General features: G+C 40.0%; 1 protein-coding gene, 2 long non-coding RNA genes and 1 other non-coding gene across 4 annotated transcripts; 3 read left to right on the top strand and 1 right to left on the bottom strand.

The window, feature by feature from the left end:
• The first annotated feature begins 362 nt into the window (after window positions 1-362).
• On the top strand, window positions 363-1,563 carry LOC147930027 (uncharacterized). The gene is made up of 3 exons (XR_015577466.1): window positions 363-582; window positions 702-835; window positions 938-1,563. It is a non-coding gene; the product is annotated as an uncharacterized LOC147930027 (long non-coding RNA).
• A 7,489-nt stretch (window positions 1,564-9,052) lies between these two features.
• On the top strand, window positions 9,053-9,477 carry LOC104737642 (uncharacterized). The gene is made up of 3 exons (XR_002034857.2): window positions 9,053-9,129; window positions 9,224-9,277; window positions 9,392-9,477. It is a non-coding gene; the product is annotated as an uncharacterized LOC104737642 (long non-coding RNA).
• Window positions 9,478-10,434: 957 nt separating this feature from the next.
• LOC104738531 (uncharacterized) lies at window positions 10,435-11,593 on the bottom strand. The gene is made up of 4 exons (XM_010458694.2): window positions 11,584-11,593; window positions 11,037-11,491; window positions 10,895-10,901; window positions 10,435-10,787 (listed from the first exon to the last, which is right to left on the bottom strand). The coding sequence occupies exons 1-4, from the start codon at window positions 11,591-11,593 to the stop codon at window positions 10,435-10,437; spliced, it is 825 nt and encodes a 274-aa protein (XP_010456996.2).
• Window positions 11,594-18,086: 6,493 nt separating this feature from the next.
• Window positions 18,087-18,193, top strand: LOC147930026 (small nucleolar RNA R71). The gene has a single exon (XR_015579057.1). It is a non-coding gene; the product is annotated as a small nucleolar RNA R71 (small nucleolar RNA).
• Window positions 18,194-19,987: the final 1,794 nt, after the last annotated feature.

Genomic DNA, 19,987 nt, shown 5'->3' with positions numbered 1-19,987 from the left:
GTTTGGCCTTTGCGACAGAGCTAGGGGGAGGTGGGGGGTGGTGTAGGAGGGTCCGAGTTTTGATCCTCTCTTTCCAGAGGTGGTCTTCTTGGTCTTGAGGAATCAGACCCCTCCAACCGGGAATCCGACGAGGGTGTCTGTTTTTCTCTCCATTGTAGATGTGGACTCTGTTGGTTTCTTGCTTCTCTGGAGCAGTGATGCCTTGGAGAGTATCCTAGGTTGGTGTTTCTGCTCTTATAGGGGTGTGGTCTCCTTTCCTCTCTTCTGTATCTTGATTGAGTACCATTTGCATATCTGTCTTCAGAGGGGTAGGATCTGTGACTTCCTTCAAGTCCTGAATCAGGTATGTGGGTTCTGTGAAGGGTTGATGGATGTCTCCGGGAATCTGATAGGAGCGAGTTATTTCGAGGAGGCAGAAAATTATCCTGAGGGGTATAGTAGTTTCTGGATACTTCCTTGTTCTCAGTTGGTGGAGGCTTCTGGTTCAGTAATGGGTCCACTTCTTTTATTACCAGTTCAGGGCAAGTTTTAGCATCATGAGTGAGCCTACAGCAGTGGTTCTTCAGATTTTTATACGCCAAGGTAACTAGAGCTTCTTCTCCATTTTGGAACTCAACAATGGTTTCTTTCAGGATAGGCTCCAGTCCGTTAATTTTAACCCTAATCTTGGCAGAGACATCTGTTATTTCCATGTCTTCCAGTTCACCAAGTTCGTCTCCAATGGTTTGGAGCATTTTAGGTTGCCAGTAATGTTTGGGGAGACCTTGGATCTCAATCCAGAACGGGATATTACAGGTTCCCACCGTTGGAGTATGACCATCCATAAGTCATAATGGTATGGCCTGTTATCTAGTACTTTCTGCAGGTCTTCTTCGTAATCAAATCTGAACTGGACGCATCCTCTACCCAGATCTGATCCTATGGCCTTGCCTTTTAGGTTCCAGCGGGTAGCCATGAAGGGGAACAGCAGCCATAGCCTCTGCGCAGCCGGGTTAGTTAGGCGACCCATGAGGGTGAGAGAGTTTTCCTCAATAAGTGCTGAGGTATCAAGCTCTGGAGCTCGGATCCTTCTGCGAATGGAGGGGGGGGGGGGGGGGGGGAGGGGAGGTATCTGGTGCGACTCCTTTGCCCTTGAGGTGGTACGGGATTCGTTTTTCCATGGTTTCGGTTGGTTCTTCACCTTCGGATATGAGGGATGTCAAACACTTTGGCAAGTAGCAGTTCATGGAGGGTTATACAGGTTCAAGTCTCAGTAGGGTTATACACGGGTAGGGAGGTGAAACATGGCAGTTAGATTAGTTGTGGAAAGGTGTAAAGGATACACATACCAGAGCTACTAAGGTTGGAGAGCTTTAGAGGTCGGGCGCTGGTGGGAATACACACGGTTGAAGTCCAATACCGGCAAGAAGAGGCCTCGTCGGAAGTCCAAGGACCGATGGGCTAAAGATAAACTCTTCTATTTACAATAATTATAACATTTGCATCCGTAATAATTTGTGTTTGTAAGGGGGTGTAGAAATACTCGGCAAGGGTCGCACCGAATAAATTTTCCTTTTGGTATAAGTGCCATGGTCTTTCTGCAATTATTATTTGCATTGCAAGTATTGCCTGGTTTCCTGTCATCAAAGGCACACACCGGAGGAGGAGGAGGAGGAGACTTCTTAGGATCGGACCGAGCTTTCACATCTTGCATTTTTATATTGTTCATGAAAGAAAAGTTGTAATGTTGTTGGTAGAACTCAAAGTTTATTCGTTCTTTTAGTGGCAAAAACAACTATTTTTTGCAATTAGTGATAATCAAAATTCTTTTTTTTTAAATGTTTTTCAAGTCACCAACAAAAACTAAAATTAAAGGGATACTAATATTTTACCTTGTACGTGACTCCAAACAACGAGTAATATCAAAATTGAAGAAACCATGAACAAATTAGCAGATTTCATGACTGATCAATATAAATTATACAATTCTTTTTTTCTTTATAACACTTTCGGTAATAATTATGTGTAAATTCACTTTAAATATAGCCATTACTGTACTAAATTAGGGGAAAAAAAGAGAGGCTAAAACTAATTCAATTTAAAATCAGCGAGATTAATGCTCATCCTTTTAATTATATTTCTATTCTATGCCTAGAAAAGTTTAGTAGCTTTAATATTTTAATACTAACTAGGAAAAGACCGGCACATACCTGGGGAATAATTTTTTTTTTTTTCCTTTATGAAACCTTATAGTTTAATATAAAATAGAAATTGTATTATTTTGGCATTATACCAATACTTGGTATCATATAATAATCTATACATAAATAATATAATCACATTGTAGTTTAGAGTTTAATGGGCCATAAGATGAAAACTTTTATTAATTGGATCAGTAGCATTTATATAAATCCGATGGTGGCCCATTAACACTCTCAATCTTCGTAAACATGTATTCGGGAAAATAAAGAGAACAAAAAAAAAATACTCATTCGATATTCAAAGGAAAAAAGAGAGTATTTTGTCTGATCGAGCAAAAATCGAATCAAGACACCTAATCCATATCGGATATCTCCGAAGCAATGATATTCAAGATCGGATTCACAGTTTAAGAATCATGGTCTGTTGTAAAACACTGGATGGTAGATTCCATAACCGGGCTATGTACGGTCCATACATGTACGGCCCATCGGACATAGGTCCATCGGCCTTGTTCCTTTTCCTAGTCGGTTTTAGTCTAAGTCTTTGTACTTTATATATATGTAACCTCGTTGAGACATTATGAATAAAAATAAGAGATTTCAACCTTTGAATCTTCTAGTTTATAACACGTTATCAGCACGATAGTTTCTATATCCCGCTGAGTAAAATCCTATAAACCCTAACCGCTGCCGTTCATCTCTCTCTTTCAAACAAAACCCTAAACCGCTGTTGTTCTTCCTTCTGTTCGAAACTAAGTACCTTGTTTCGAAGATCTCTTGGTGTTCACGAGCAAACCTTAGCTCGTGATCAAGTTCTATCCACAACTTGTTCGAGGTTCGTGGTTCGCGGTTCCGGGATAAGTACGGTTCGAGAGCGGTACAAAGAGCGGTTCGAGATCTGTTCGTGGGAAGCTGTTGCGGATCTGTTCGTGGTTCGTGGTCCATCCAAGTTCGAGGTTCGTAAGAGAAATCTGAGGTCTTTAGCTCCCAAATCAAATCCGGTCAGACCCCTTTTGGTGTTAAGGTAATATCGAACTCTATGGACCACAAGATCGAACTTGGACATTAAATCTATTGAACCATAAAACTTACAAGTACACAATCTAACAAAGTTTAAATTCCCTAATTCCTAAAACTTAAAATCGGATTGTTTAGGGTTGTTAGATTACTTGTTAAATTGCACCAAAATTATATCAAGCTTGAAATCGGATTGTTTGAAATTGTTTAAAATTATTGCTTGATTGTTTGATGCATAAGAACCTAGAACTTAAGCTGTTAAAATCGATTGTTAAATCTGATTGTTCTAGGAAGATTAAAAATCCGAAAATTGCATGCATCCTTGAAATTATTAATCGAATTTGGCATAGAATTTTCCTGTAAATTTAGGTTGCATAAGAACCCTAAAATCCTAAATTAAAATCGATTTAGGTGTTTGAGAAATTCAAACCCTAAAACTAAAACATTAAAATCGGAATTATTCTATGTTTGCATAGAAAATAAATTAGATAACTTCTAAATTAATTATAATCATTATCCTAAAATTTAAGGAATATTTTGTTGTTATCTAAGTTAAGAAAAAAAAGGAAAATTTCTAAAATTATCTAAGAAAAGGAAATTCTAGTAAAAAAGAAATTATTGCATGCCTTAATCTATTTGATTTTGTTGTCTTGTTTGCATGGAGTTAAACCACGAAAATTTAAGAGAGACAAGGCATGGTTCGGTCTTAAATACCGCATGACCTAAGTTTAAATTGATGGCATGGTTCGGTCTTAAATACCGCATGGCCTATTGTTTGAATGCATGGTTCGGTCTTAAATACCGCATGCTAATAATCGGTTGTCTATTTCTGTTTATGCAGATGGCAAGGTTGAACAACCTAGACTATGCTGTTTTGGATGTCTCTGGAAACAACTACTTGAAGTGGGCATTGGACACCAAGATAAATTTGAAGTCAAAGGACTTGTTTGAATGCATTGAGGAGGATTACGATCCGACCGAAAAGAAAAAGGACAAGGCCATTCAACACATGCGCTATCACCTTGCTGAGAGTCTCAAAGACTAGTACCTCACAATAGAGAATCCTCTTGACCTTTGGACAGAGCTTAAACGCAGATACGAACACCAACAAACGGTGCTCCTACCAAAGGCTCAATTCGACTGGAAGAACCTAAGGATCCAGGATTACAAATCTGTGGATGTGTATAACTCTGAGCTTTTTAGGATTGTCTCACTCCTTAGGTTGTGTGGTACTGAAGTCACGGAGAAAGAGTTGCTAGAGAAGACTTTTTCTACTTTTAATACTCACAACATAGTACTTCAGCAACAGTACCGTGAAAAAGGTTTCAAAACCTATGGGGACTTAATCTCATGTTTGCTACTAGCTGAGCAGAACAATGAGCTGTTGTTGATGAATAGTGCTATGAGACCTCCCGATACAACCCCATTACCGGAAGCACACAAGGTTGATGTGGCAAATCAGAATGAGCCTCAACATCCTAAAGAGCCCAAGGAGACCAACTACGTTCACAGAGAAAGACCTATGGACATGGCCGTGGTGGCAGAGGACATGGTGGTCGTTGGGGCCAGGCAAGCCGTTTTGATGGTTACGGCCGTGGTGGTCGTGGCCGCGGTGGTAGGGGCCGTGGGTCCTTTAAACCGCAAATCAAGGCTAAATCGGTTTGTCACCGATGTGGTATGTCCAACCACTGTGCTAAGAACTGCAGAACGCCCAGACATCTCATTGATGCATATCAAGAGACTTTGAAGAAGAATCCAGAGGCCAACTATGTGCATCTCGATGGTGAAGAAGACTTCGACCATGAGAATGATGATTCACTAGATTTTGAGACTTCCGATTGTTTCAAGGAAGATAACTAATTTTAGTTATGGATTTGGTTTAATTTCTATGCTTTCATGCTTTAATTTTATTCTATGTATTGGATAATTATTTTGGTTTAATTTCAATGATTTTATTTAAATATTTCTTTGCTTATTTTATTAAAGATTAAAATAAAAATTATTGTCATTTTAGAAATGGCTGAGGAAATGAGTGTGCTAGTGGTGGACAGTGGATCCAGCCACACAATTTTGAAAGACAAAAGATATTTTATAAACCTCATATTGAAAAATGCCAATGTTAGTACAATTGCGGGTATAGCAAATTTAATTGAAGGCTACGGCCAAGCACACATATTATTGCCTAACGGCACACATATAGAATTATGTGATGCATTGTACTCACCCAGCTCTAAGAGAAGCTTATTGAGCTTTAAAGACATTCGTTTGAATGGTTATCATATTGAAACAAAGGGTGAAGGAAGCAAAGAATTTTTATACATTACAGAAAATGTGAATGGCCATAAGAAGATCCTTGAGACTATACCTGCACTAGCCACTGGTTTATACCATGCTAAGATGAACATGATAGAAGCTAACTTGGCAAAGCACAAAATGTTCAATGAACAGTTCACTCTATGGCATGACCGGCTTGGCCATCCGGGAAAGAACATGATGCGTAAACTAATTGATGGTTCAAATGGGCACAACCTTAGAGGAAGGAAAGTTATCCCTAAAAATCTCACGTGTGTAGCATGTGCACAAGGGAAACTTATAATACGGCCATCACCAGCCAAAGTTCATAAAGAGACTTTAAATTTTCTGGAAAGGATACAAGGTGATATATGTAGACCAATACACCCACCGTGTGGGACGTTTAGATATTTTATGGTTATGATCGATGCATCAACCAGATGGTCACACGTTTTTTTGTTATCCACAAGGAATCTAGCATTTGCTAGGATGTTAGCTCAAATTATAAGATTAAGAGCACATTTTCCAGATTTTCCACTTAAGACTATACGTCTAGACAATGCTGGTGAATTTACATCCCAAGCATTTAATGATTACTGTATGTCCATGGGGGTAAGTGTGGAACATCCTGTGGCACATGTCCATACACAAAATGGATTAGCTGAATCATTCATTAAACGAATACAATTGATAGCTCGACCATTGTTAATGAGATCGAAGCTCCCTGTGTCGGCTTGGGGACACACAGTCTTACATGCATCAGAACTTATATGCATCAGGCCATCTAGTGAACACAAATATTCACCATCCCAACTATTAATGGGTCATGAGCCAAACATATCCCATCTCAAAACATTCGGTTGTGCCGTTTATATACCGATTGCTCCACCACAGAGAACTAAGATGGGACCTCAAAGGAGGATGGGAATATATGTTGGATATGAGTCTCCCACCATTATAAAGTATCTTGAGCCAACCACAGGAGATTTATTTAAGGCCAGATACGCGGACTGTCAATTTACAGAATCCAAATTCCCTATGTTGGGTGGAGAGACTAGCAAGCTGGTTAAAGAATTAACATGGAATCAAACATCCTTGAATTGGCAAGATCCTCGGACTCTAGCCTGTGATGCAGAGGTCCATAAAATTATACATTTGCAAAAGCTAGCTATACAATTGCCAGATTCCTTTGCTGACCCAAAGAGAGTAACAAAATCGTACATACCAGCTTGTAATGCACCAGTACGTATTGATGTTCAGAAGGAACACAATAATCAAGTTGCTACAGAGTCTAAACCACGTTTAAAACGAGGTAGACCATTAGGTTCCAAAGATAAGAACCCTCGGAAAACTAAAGGTGCAAAACAGACCGAGGTTAAGGGAATTACAGAAAATACAGACATGGCCGCGGCAAGTCCTAAGGTACCAAGTGAGGTTCGGGACGCTGAACCTCAAGGACCTGAAGGTATAGATAATGATGAGATCTCAATAAATTATATAATGTCTGGAATTAACTGAACCGTAAAGATGTCGACATCGATGATATATTTGCATACAAGGTATCACTTGAAATAAATGAGGATCATGAACCCATGTCTATATTAGAGTGCACTCAAAGTAAAGATTGGCTAAAATGGAAAGAAGCCATTGATGTGGAGTTAAACTCTTTAAAGAAGAGAAGTGTGTTTGGTCCGATCTTAAGGACAACACCTGAAACTAAACCAGTTGGACATAAGTGGGTCTTTGTAAGAAAGAGAAATGAGAAGAATGAAATCGTGAGATACAAAGCACGGCTTGTAGCACAAGGATTCTCTCAAAGACCAGACATAGATTATGAGGAGACATACTCCCCTGTGATGGATGCAACAACATTTCGGTACTTAATAAGTTTGGCTATTAGAGAAAAACTGGATTTGCGGTTAATGGATGTTGTAACCGCATACTTATATGGTCCACTGGATAATGAAATCTATATGAGATTACCAGAAGGTTTTGAGCTCAAAGATAAGAGTAGTTCTCGAGAACAGTATTGCATAAGGCTGGACAAATCCCTTTATGGACTGAAACAGAGTGGTCGAATGTGGTATAACCGATTAAGTGAGTATTTAGCTAAAGAAGGCTATAAGAATGACCCAATCAGTCCATGTCTATTTATAAAGAAGTTTGCAAACAAAAGATTTGTTATAATAGCAGTTTATGTGGATGATTTAAACATCCTTGGAACTTCTGGTGAAATTGCCCAAACAGTAGAATATCTCAAGAAAGAGTTTGAAATGAAAGACCTAGGCAAGACAAAATTCTGTTTGGGGCTACAGCTTGAGTACATAAATAATGGAATCCTTGTGCATCAAAAGGCATATACAGAAAAGGTACTCAAGAGGTTTAAAATGGACCAAGCTAACCCATTGACCAGCCCAATGGTTGTTAGAAGCTTAGACTTGGATAAAGATCCATTTGGTCCAAAGAAGGCCGATGAAGAAGTTCTCGGACCTGAAGTGCCATACCTCAGTGCAATTGGAGCGTTAATGTTCCTGGCTAGCCACACTAGACCGGACATATGTTTTGCCGTGAACCTCCTAGCAAGATTTAGTTCTTGTCCGACTATAAGGCACTGGAACGGTATTAAACATGTCCTGCGTTACCTACAAGGAACAACGGACTTTGGTTTATTTTATACTAACTATAACAGAGATGGTTTAGTTGGTTTTGCTGATGCATGTTACTTATCGGATCCGCACAACTCCAGGTCTCAAACTGGGTACGTATTCACGCACGGTGGTACAGCAATCTCATGGCGGTCCATGAAGCAGACCATCGTGGCCACATCCTCAAACCACGCGGAGATCCTAGCAATACATGAAGCCGGCCGTGAGTGTGTGTGGTTACGGTCCATGATGCAACACATCCGGACCGATAGTGGCATGGACGACAATAAGGAAGCAACCGTAATCTATGAAGACAATACGGCCTGTATCGCACAGCTCAAGGAAGGTTACATTAAGGGAGATCGGACGAAGCACATACTACCCAAGTTCTTCTTCACACACGAACTACAAAAGGCCGGAGAAGTTCGAGTGGTGCAAGTTCAGTCATGCGACAACTCAGCCGATCTCTTCACCAAATCATTGCCGACAACAACATTCAGGAAGCTCACGCACCAGATTGGAATGCGGAGGCTTAAGGACTTAGAGTGATGCTTGGAACAGGGGGAGTAATGCGTGCTGTACTCTTTTTCCTTCACCAAGGTTTTGTCCCATTGGGTTTTCCTGGTAAGGTTTTAATGAGGCAGCATCCCTAAGCGCATTACAGGGATCCTCTTCTTGCACGTGCACGGTTATGTCATCCAAGGGGGAGTGTTGTAAAACACTGGATGGTGGACTCCATAAACGGGCCATGTACAGCCCATACATGTACGGCCCATCGGTCATAGGCCCATCGGCCTTGTTCTTTTTCTTAGTCGGTTTTAGTCTAAGTCTTTGTACTCTATATATATGTAACCTCGTTGAGACATTATGAATAAGAATAAGAGATTTCAACCTTTGAATCTTCTAGTTTATAACATGGTCGGATTTATTCAAGAATAATCTGATAAAGCTGTCTTTTTGTATCTCTCTCATTTCGATTTCAAAGGAAAAGTAAGGTAATAGATCGATCTTTGATTTATATATTTGCCTTTTCAATTAGGAAGATTCGTTGTAGATTTTAAATTTTCTTTTTCTATTTTCTTCACATAGTGCGTCGATCTGGATTCCAAAAGAATTGAATCGAATATGGATCTTCTTCTACAGGTTTAAATCTATTTCCAATTGTATTTTTTGTATTTGTTGTTGAAATTGAATCAATATTACGATCCATAGTTAATTTTTTGTTTTCTTCTTTCTTGAATTGTTATCACAAAACAGGATAATCCCATCAAGCCTAAATGAAAGATAAGCCAAAAAAACCCTTTTGAATCCTGTTTATCCGTCTACTCTGATGAATTGGAAACTCTAATAATTCTGTTTTGTCTGTTCAGGATAATTTTTTCCCCAAATAGACTCTCATTGGACTCGACAATTGGATTGAAGGAGACATATGAACATAATGGTTTTACAAAAAATATTTCAAATGAAAGGTAAGAAAGGAAATAAATTTTGGTTTAACAGAGATTATAGGGTTAATTTTCGTTTAACAAAACTAATGTCGAATTTGTTTACTTGTCACGGTTAATAATTCTGGTTTCGACCAAATTTTCAACTACGTAAACAACAATGGAACGTGTAGTAATGAAGACATATGTACACTATCCTGGTAAGTACTATCCAGGTAAGTAGTATGAAAGTTTAATTCAACCAAAATTTTAACTTTCTCCTTATAATGTTTATTAATTATATAAATTAAATAGTTTTTGTTAACAATTTATAATAAACCTACTGATGAGACAGTAGGTTTAGCACAAACATAAAAAAACCATACTAAATTATTACAACAACATCCTAAGTTTTAAAACAAAATGTTTGCTTAGAACCATACTTGCCACATGAAACTCTTTCACTCATTTCGTTCCACCACTTCACCATCCTCGACGGTCTTCACATCATTTGAAAACATCTTGTTTTTATAGCACAAATCAAAATATAATTTCAGAAACAGAGCTTACAAAATAGTATAGATTTTAAAAATACACAAAAGAGTTTATCAGTAATAGGTACCTTCAAAAATGTGTCCTACATGAAACGACTCATTTTGAATTCTGAAAAACTTCCTTGAATACGATGTTCATTGTTTCCTTCTGTGGTTTTCCTTCTTTATCTACAATCAAAACCTTCAATCCTTTTTTATTAGTAACTCTTGAAACTGCCACATAAAGCTGACCATGTGAAAAACATGGCCTCGGCAGATACAACCCAACATAATCCAAAGACTATACCTGACTTTTGTTAATAGTCATTGCAAAAGCAACAACTTACGGTAACTGTCTTCGCCGCATTTTGAATGGTAGTTTAGTATCTGAAGGAGTGAGCAATATCCTTGGAATGAGTACTTTATCGCCCAGTCTGTCTCCTGTAATCACGATAGCTTCCAAAACAAACTCAGCCAATTGTGTGATCTGCAACCTTATTCCATTCATTAGCCCTCCTCTTGGATCAATATTCCTCAACAACATTACTGGACAACCCACCTTCAATCTAATTTTATGATTTGGAACTCCAGATACCTTTAGGCTATTTAAGAAATCGGGTGTAAGCACTGGATTATTTTCAAAACGTTTATCAGCTGCATCAATAGAATCAGAACTTAGGTATGTTCTTTCCTCACCTACAAAGTAAATTGAAAGATAATAAAGTGTTTGTATATATATTAGATCTTTCATAAAACGTAACATGTTTTTGAAATATGAATATTAAAAAACAAATATTACTAACCTTCAAGCTGATCAAGCATATACTCATTGATTATCCCAACACCCTCATTGGTCGGACATAAGATTGCTCTTTATTGAAAGAATTTAGGATCATCATTTTCTTTCAAACATTTAGGATCTCCATAAACCTCTCTGCTTATTACCTCAATAGGATCATCTGCAGTTGTGATTAAAAACTCTTCAGGAACATCTATCATCACTTCACCATCATTAGGTTCAGAAATCTTTCCATCACCAAATTTTAGTATCCATTCTGAGAAATCCTTTATCTCTTGAGCTGTTGTAGGACTCAAATTATTCGCAAGAAGCCTCATATTCTTGGTCAACTTCAATACTTTACAATGCTTCCATAGATAAGAAGCATTTAGTGCACTCATACATATTTCTGCTCTTCCTGCATTTGGGATGATGGGTAACACCTGCCTGAAATCTCCACCAAATACAACAACTTTTCCACCAAAAAGTTGATTACCAGGTCCTTTTATAATATCCGACAAACTTCTATCTAACGATTCAAAACAATGTTTGCTCATCATTGGAGCTTGGTCCCATATTATCATTGGAGCTTCGTCCCATGACATCAAGCACCAGTTTATACCTAGCGTAGGCCAAATCAATAACCAAAGGATTAATAAACAATTCTTAAGTAATTTTAACACATACATTAAAAAAAAATGCGGAATCATGTACCTGCATACATGATACTAAGATTTTTGTGTCTCCTAGTAGGTCTCAATTAACCTTATGCGTTGTAATACTTAAGGTGTCAATCCAGTTGGGAAAGTTTACTATCACTCAAGATGCAATCAAGAAGTCACAAGTTAAGCCAATTCAAAGAGTGTTTTTATGTAACAATCCTAGAATGATCAAAATGCAAAACGGAAATGAGTCACAGACCTAGAAACGAGAATGCATGACAAGAAGCGAAAATGAATAAAAACATAAATGAGTCTAAGCATGAACTAAAAAGCAGGAAACGAAACAATTCCAGGAATGTAATAAAAATCAGAAAGAAAGAAGTCCTAAGGATGGGAGTAATTGACGTCGGTGGAGTATCCTAGTCTACAAAGTGTTTAACATGCCACAAGCAATCTATCCCTAGACAATGAACATCACTTCTTAGCTAATCCAATCTCTTGACAAAAGCTACTCAAACTCAACCACTTCCAAACCTAGCTCTCGCTAGAGAAACATGATCAAGCATGGCATGAAAAACAAGTTCATTCACATCAACAAACATCCTAGACAACTAATCTCTTAGGCTAGGAACGTAAGTCTCTGGCACTAGTTGGTCAGACATTTCATCAAACACCTTTTGGGTGTGGAAATGTCTCAAACCTAGTCCCAATTGATCAGAGAAAAACTGGTATTTCTTACTCTAGTCCAGAAGGGAATCATACAATCAACGCTTAAACACTCTACATCCTAAGATCCTCCACCTAATCTATCCCATCCTCAAGAACTAACGCACTACTCAGATCCGAAAATCATCATCAACAATACAAACTCAGAAAACATTGAAACAAGCATTCTTAGATAAGTAAAAATGTGAAGAACAACTTTGTAGAAGGAATCAAATCAAAATACTGAATAAGTTCAAAGATCTCAGGATACAAAATCAGAGTACGATTTTGGTGGCTAGGGAAACCTTACAAAAGAAAACGAGATAAAAACTAAGATGATGTCGCCAAGACTTAACAAAACGTATTTATAGTAAAGACATAATATCCCTAAAACTTAAAACGACAAGATGAGGAGTCGGTTTGGGAACCTCCTGAAGCGTGTAAGATGGAACGTCTTCTTGACATGTGCGAATGAGTAATGGCTCGAGTGACTGATGGCGTTGGCTCGAGTGGAGTGATGGCGTTGGCTCGAGTGGAGTGATGGCGTTGGCTCGAGTGGAGTGATGGCGTTGGCTCGAGTGGAGTGACGTCGACTCGAACGGTAGTCAACTCGACGGCGTGACTCGAACGGCACGACTCGAACGGCACGACAGCGCGACTCGAACGACACCACTCAAACGGCACGACTGCGTGACTCGATCGGCACGACTGCGCGACTCGATCGACACGACTGCACGACTCCGAAGTCTCCTAAATACCTGAAATACTCCAAAATGCACGATGTATGCGAAGCTAATGCAAGAACTACCTAAATATGCAAAGTGTACAAAAGAGACTAGAAATTTATGCAAAACAATTAGTTATCCTTACTAAATGCATGACAAAAACATGTTTAGCAGAGACAAAATATAGACATATCAACTCCCCCAAACTTATTCTTTGCTTGCCCTCAAGCAAACGATCAAGAACAAAGTATGGAGAAGAGGTGTGAAGATGGGGGTCTCAGAACCTAAAACATGCTGAATAGAGTAGTTAGAATCAAGGTCCTTGTTTTTAGTTCTATGATGCATGGTGAAGGAACTCTATTTAAAAACTTTAGACAAGCTCATCTCAACCTGAAACGATTCCGAACCTTAGTCTACACATGCCATCATTTCTATCATTCCCTTTAACATTCATTAACAAAGAACCATGAATCAAGCTATGCAATGTCATCGAACTCATTTGGCTGGGGTGAAGCGGTAAAGAGAAAAATTGGTCTTCTTTACAAGTGGTGTTAACAATATAGAACAGGGATCTCTCGCGAAAATGAGTTGAGCTTAAGAGAAGGCTAAAGGTTGAAACCAACTGATACATACAAGAGCAGTGCCCCGTCTACCCAAAGGTCCCAAGAAAACTTAGCTCTAACTTTCTAACCCAGAAGTTGGTCCTATCTCTACCCCTCGTCGATATCTCTTCTGAAACCCATGCTCTCATTCTTTTAACTTAGCCTTAGGAGGAGGTTACTTCATTTCAATCTAGCGGATGGGAAACTTTTTTATCACTATGGTTCTCTTTCTTTTCTTCTTAGAATTTCAGACTTCTTAAGTGTTTTGCTTTCTCTTCCTTGTCTAAACTTTTCTTTCTATGCCCAGAACCAATAATTCTTTTACATTGCACAACCAACATCCTTTACTAGACTTGTAAACCTTGAAAACACATTCCCCCTCCTAAAGACTCTTTACCCATTTTTTTTTCTTTCTCTTTTCAGAACAAATCCAATCCCAAAACCCAAAATCGAGTTCTCACCTAGTCCTACTAGTTCGGATAGCGCGAACTAGAACTACACAGGATCCTACTCTTGTCGGCTAGAACCTAACACTTTCTAACAAGCTCAACTCGGAAAAGACCTCACACTCAAGAATACAATTGGCTTGAAAGAACAGTTGGTTAAGGGTGCGGGAAACTGTTCCAAAGATGGGAATCAGCTACTTGGATTATTAAGGGTGCTAAAACGGTGAAAGAAAATCCAAGTATGTATGTGGTATCCATAAGTTCAACTTCAATGCATAACATGATAATTGCAAGTTAGGATTAGGTTCAGGTAGATAGGGAATGATGTCAATTCAAAACAGGCTTCAATCAAGACTAGAATGCAATTTCGAGAATTCAAAACCTGGTTCAGTCTTACATTTCAAGTTCAATCAACATGCATCAAAGAACTAATAACAAGGGCCTTGATCCTATCCTATTGAATTCATCATGTTAACAAGATTACAATCATCATCAACCCTTATGCTAAATGCAACATTCCTAAATGAACAACACTAGACTCAATCCTAATATGCAAATGCAAACTACATGAACACTCTGTTTTTGTGGAAATTTTTGAAATTTTTCAAATTTTTATGGCTTTTCTATGCAAATAGATGAATGCAGACTCAAACATGATATGATGCAAAAATTTGAAATAAGAATCACAGAAAACGTCATCAGATACATCATCTCAAACCCTCCCCCAAACTTAAATTACACAGACTCCTGTGTAAGAAGAATTTGCAGGAGAATTTAAGAATCACAGCAGAAACAATGCACAAACGAAATGGTATATACAAGGGAAGGTCGGAGTACCTCAGTAGTTGAAGAAGGAGTCGGAGCTCGCCCAAGGAGTTGGTTCGTGATACTGGCTCTGCCCTTCGCCTTGTTCGGGATCCGCGGGTGTGACATCAGCTGGTTGGTCGACTTGCTGCTCAACCGCTTACGTGTTCTGATACATGTTCGGCTGCTCGTCACACTGCATGTCATCGACTTTGGACTCCCCGTGGTCTGATACCAACACAATGACCTCGGTAGGCTGATAATCACCCTGATGTTCAACTCGCTGCTCAACCTCAATCTCAACCTCATGCTCATCTTGAGCTGCAGAATGACGCGCAGATCACCGACTAGAGGAGGGTCTGGAACCTCGCGAACCGCATCTTTGTCTCTCCCTAGACTCGTGTGACGAGTGGCGTGAAGGAGTGGGTGAAGGTTGATGAGAGTGTGGCTCGAGAGGGATTGTGAGAATGGCTCGATTGAGATGGTCCGAGATGGTGGCTCGATTCGTGGCTGGGTCGTGACTCGATTCAGAGTTCATTCGTGGCTCGATTGATACTTCGCGGATGTGAGTTGAGCTAGCGGATGGAGTGGCGACTCGAGTTCGGCAACACGGCGGGGGTGACAAGGTGGTGGTCGGCTCGATTTGTTTGACGGAGGAGATAATCGAGAGTGGCTCGATTGAGGGTGTTGGGAAGGTCGGTTCGGAACAGCAAGAACAGCGGCTCGAGTGAGGCAGTCGGAAAGGTCGAGTCGGGAGCGTGATGTGCTGTTATCGGTCGAGTCGAGTTCCGCGCGTGTTGAGCTTCCTGGTCGATTGGGCCTTTTGACTGTTACTTTCACTTTTTTTTCTTTTGTATTGCTCATACTCCCTTCTGCAGATTCCTGAACACTAGAAAACTAAAAACGAAAATTAAAAACACAAAGATCCTAAAGAATATTTACAGTGATACCTTTGGGACTTCCTCCCAAGTGAGCTTGTTTAAAGTCTCTGAGCTTGACTTTGCATACTCCTTATGCTTTGGAAGGGTCATAGAGAGGTTTTGTTGACCCCTCTAGAATGTCTTGTCTAACCATATACTCTTTAGCATTCTGCCCAGGTACAATAAGAAAAGATCTTCTCTTCTTCATTAACCCCAACCTCTGTCTTGCTTTCTTGGAGAAGAGATTTTAACTTTATCTTGGAGCTGCATGATTTGCCCTCTCAACTCCTCCAACATGGTTGTTAACTCCGTCACTGTATCCCTTAAAATCTTGGTTGTTTGGGGTTCAGACAAACCATCAAGCGCGGGAGGACTTGTCTCTTGCGGTTGGTGATTAGGAAGTAGGTCTCGACGCTTAGGGAGGGTAACGACTGCACTCGAGTTGGAGAATGGTCGAGTGACACTTTGAGTTTTCTCTTTGGTTACCAAAACCTCTGTTTCTGCCTCATTCACATCCTCAAAGATGTCAAACCCAGATTTCTGATCTTTCTCTTCAATCACGAAGGTCTGTCCATCAATAGTTGGTTTCTTCTTAGAATCCTTGATATCAACCTTCATCTTAAAGTTTTTACCCAGATTGAGATCAATCATCCATTTCTTGACATCAATGACTGCTCCAGCTGTAGCTAAGAAAGGTCTTCCCAGGATTAGTGGATCTTTAGGCTCTTCCTCCATTTCCAGCACCACAAAGTCAGTAGGAATCTCAGCTTGTCCAATTTTGATGGGCAGGTTCTCTAGTAGACCATGAGGCAGTCTAATAGTCCTATCAGCCAATATTAAGCGGAGGTTGCATGACTTGTATTTGTTGAATCCTAGCCTCTAAGCTACAGAGAGTGGCATGAGGCTGACTGAAGCACCAAGGTCACATAAGCACTTTGTGAAGGCCAATGGACCGAGAGAACAGGGCAAGGTGAAAGAACCAGGGTCCTCTAGCTTCTTTGGGATAATCATCTTCTGAATAACAGCCTTGCATTCATGAATAACTCCACCTACGACATGCACAACCCTCTCATCTTCCAGAGCCTTAGCTTGAGCTCCTTTAGCTTTCTCCTCCCTCTCTTTGGTCTTTTCTGTTACCAAATCAGTTAAAAACTTTTGATATTGAGGCACAAGTGCAAATGCATCAAGCAAAGGCATCCTAAGTTCAATCTCCTTGACTTGTTTTTCAAACAGAGCTTTATACGTCTCAGTAAGTTGCTTCTTAAACCTCACTGGAAATGGTAGAGGTAGCTTGTATGGTGGAGGAATGAATCTCATAGGTTTATCCTTGGAAGCAATGGGTTCTTTAGTAGCTTCAGGATCATATTGCTTGGCTGACTTAATTGGATCCTTGACCACCTCGTTAGGATCATTTATCTGAACTTCATCTTGAAGAAAATCTTCCCCATCTAAACTCTCAGTGTCCTCAGTGAGCCGTACATCTACAACTTGGGTGGTGATTGCATGGATAGTAGCATAGTCCTTGGGGTTTTGAACTGCTTTTCCAGGTAGTTGGCCATGTGTTGGGGTAGAAGCAGTCTTGCCTTCCATATACTTCAGCTTCGAGTTCAGAGCTTCAAATTTGACGTTCAGATCATTGTAAGAAAATTCCATCCGCTGACTGAGTTCAGCAAACTTCTTAGCAGTATCCAGAGAGCCACTAGCTTGACCCTGAAGAAGTTGTTGCATCATGTGCTTCATTTCCTGGTCAGGAGCTTGAGTAGGCTGAACTTGTTGAGATGGAAATCCTGGTGGGGGTCCGGAGGGAGCTTGATAACCTTGCTGGAAATGTTGTTTAGACACGAATCCTTGATTGTAAGGCACAAAAGGTTTTTGTTGACCTTGTTGTTGCTGCTGATGAGGGTACACCTGATCTTGTGGATTAGCAACATTGTTACTTCGGTAAGACAAATTTGGGTTCGTCTTGTAGGAGTTGTAACCTTTGTTGTATCCACCCTGATTCTGGACATAGCTTATCTCCTCAGTCTGCTCACCCTCCCCATCTGGAAATTGGAAAGGGTCATCCTCAGATACGAAGTGGACGCTCCGCTGCTGGCTCAGCAAGATACGGTCAAGCTTCTCATTTACATTCTTGAGGTCCTTCTTATACTTCTCCTCAGACCCAGCGTCATCGCGAACTGTGCGGTCATAATCCTCATTGTAGTTGCCGTCAGACTGAGCGAGATTCTCTACCAGTTGCCAACCTTCATCTACGTCCTTGTTCAGGAAGTTACTGTTGGAAGCAGTGTCAAGCAGCATACGTATCTTCGGAAGGACACCACAGTAGAGAGTGCTCAGCAGTGACTCATTGCTGAAACCATTGTGTGGGCACTGGCTGTGGTAACCCTTGAAGCGCTCCCAGGCTTCACAGAATGATTCTGAGCTCTTCTGAGTAAAACTGGAAATCTCATTCCTGAAACGTGCTGTTCTGGAGTTGGAGAAAAACTTGGCCAAGAAGGCTTTCTTGCAGGCGTCCCAAGTGGTGATAGATCCCTTGGGGAGATTTTTCTCCCATTGATGAGCTTTATCTCCCAGGGAGAATGGGAAGAGGCGCAACTTGTAACCATCCTCACTCACGCCGTTGATCTTGGTGAGACTGCACAGACGGTCAAACTCATCCAAATGGTCTAGTGGATCCTCCATAGGCAACCCATGAAACTTGTTTCCCTGGATCATGGAGATTAGACTGCCTTTGATTTCGAAGTTGTTGTTCTGCACTGCAGGAGGGACGATTCCAGCACGCTGAGTGTGAGTGTTCGGTACATCCCCAGCACCAATGTTTCGCGGTCCTGGATTTGGTCCATTATGTTGGTCCATATTGACTGGTGCGGGATGATCAGTGAGTTGACGAACTTGTCGTGGTCTTTGTAACCGGTTGATATCGTCGATAGCAGGAAGGAGGTTCTGATGTCCTCTTGATCTGGTGTGCATGCAACATTGCAATCAACAGGTTCCTGAGATGCAAAACAAACAAGCAGACAACCAAAACAAGTCAGTACTCAGAATGATATGTGTAAAAGAACTTAATCTTGCAAAACTTGAAATCTTAAATGTAGCAAAACGAATCCCAAATGGCAACGGCGCCAAATTGATACTAAGATTTTTGTGTCTCCTAGTAGGTCTCAATTAACCTTATGCGTTGTAATACTTAAGGTGTCAATCCAGTTGGGAAAGTTTACTATCACTCAAGATGCAATCAAGAAGTCACAAGTTAAGCCAATTCAAAGAGTGTTTTTATGTAACAATCCTAGAATGATCAAAATGCAAAACGGAAATGAGTCACAGACCTAGAAACGAGAATGCATGACAAGAAGCGAAAATGAATAAAAACATAAATGAGTCTAAGCATGAACTAAAAAGCAGGAAACGAAACAATTCCAGGAATGTAATAAAAATCAGAAAGAAAGAAGTCCTAAGGATGGGAGTAATTGACGTCGGTGGAGTATCCTAGTCTACAAAGTGTTTAACATGCCACAAGCAATCTATCCCTAGACAATGAACATCACTTCTTAGCTAATCCAATCTCTTGACAAAAGCTACTCAAACTCAACCACTTCCAAACCTAGCTCTCGCTAGAGAAACATGATCAAGCATGGCATGAAAAACAAGTTCATTCACATCAACAAACATCCTAGACAACTAATCTCTTAGGCTAGGAACGTAAGTCTCTGGCACTAGTTGGTCAGACATTTCATCAAACACCTTTTGGGTGTGGAAATGTCTCAAACCTAGTCCCAATTGATCAGAGAAAAACTAGTATTTCTTACTCTAGTCCAGAAGAGAATCATACAATCAACGCTTAAACACTCTACATCCTAAGATCCTCCACCTAATCTATCCCATCCTCAAGAACTAACGCACTACTCAGATCCGAAAATCATCATCAACAATACAAACTCAGAAAACATTGAAACAAGCATTCTTAGATAAGTAAAAATGTGAAGAACAACTTTGTAGAAGGAATCAAATCAAAATACTGAATAAGTTCAAAGATCTCAGGATACAAAATCAGAGTACGTTTTTGGTGGCTAGGGAAACCTTACAAAAGAAAACGAGATAAAAACTAAGATGATGTCGCCAAGACTTAACAAAATGTATTTATAGTAAAGACATAAAATCCCTAAAACTTAAAACGACAAGATGAGGAGTCGGTTTGGGAATCTCCTGAAGCGTGTAAGATGGAACGTCTTCTTGACATGTGCGAATGAGTAATGG

This window comes from Camelina sativa, chromosome 13, assembly GCF_030686135.1.
Source record: "Camelina sativa cultivar CO46 ecotype springtype chromosome 13, ASM3068613v1".
Classification (NCBI taxonomy): Eukaryota; Viridiplantae; Streptophyta; class Magnoliopsida; order Brassicales; family Brassicaceae; genus Camelina; species Camelina sativa.
The sequence above is the reverse complement of the archived record's forward strand: the minus strand, read 5'-3'. Positions and strand labels throughout refer to the sequence as shown.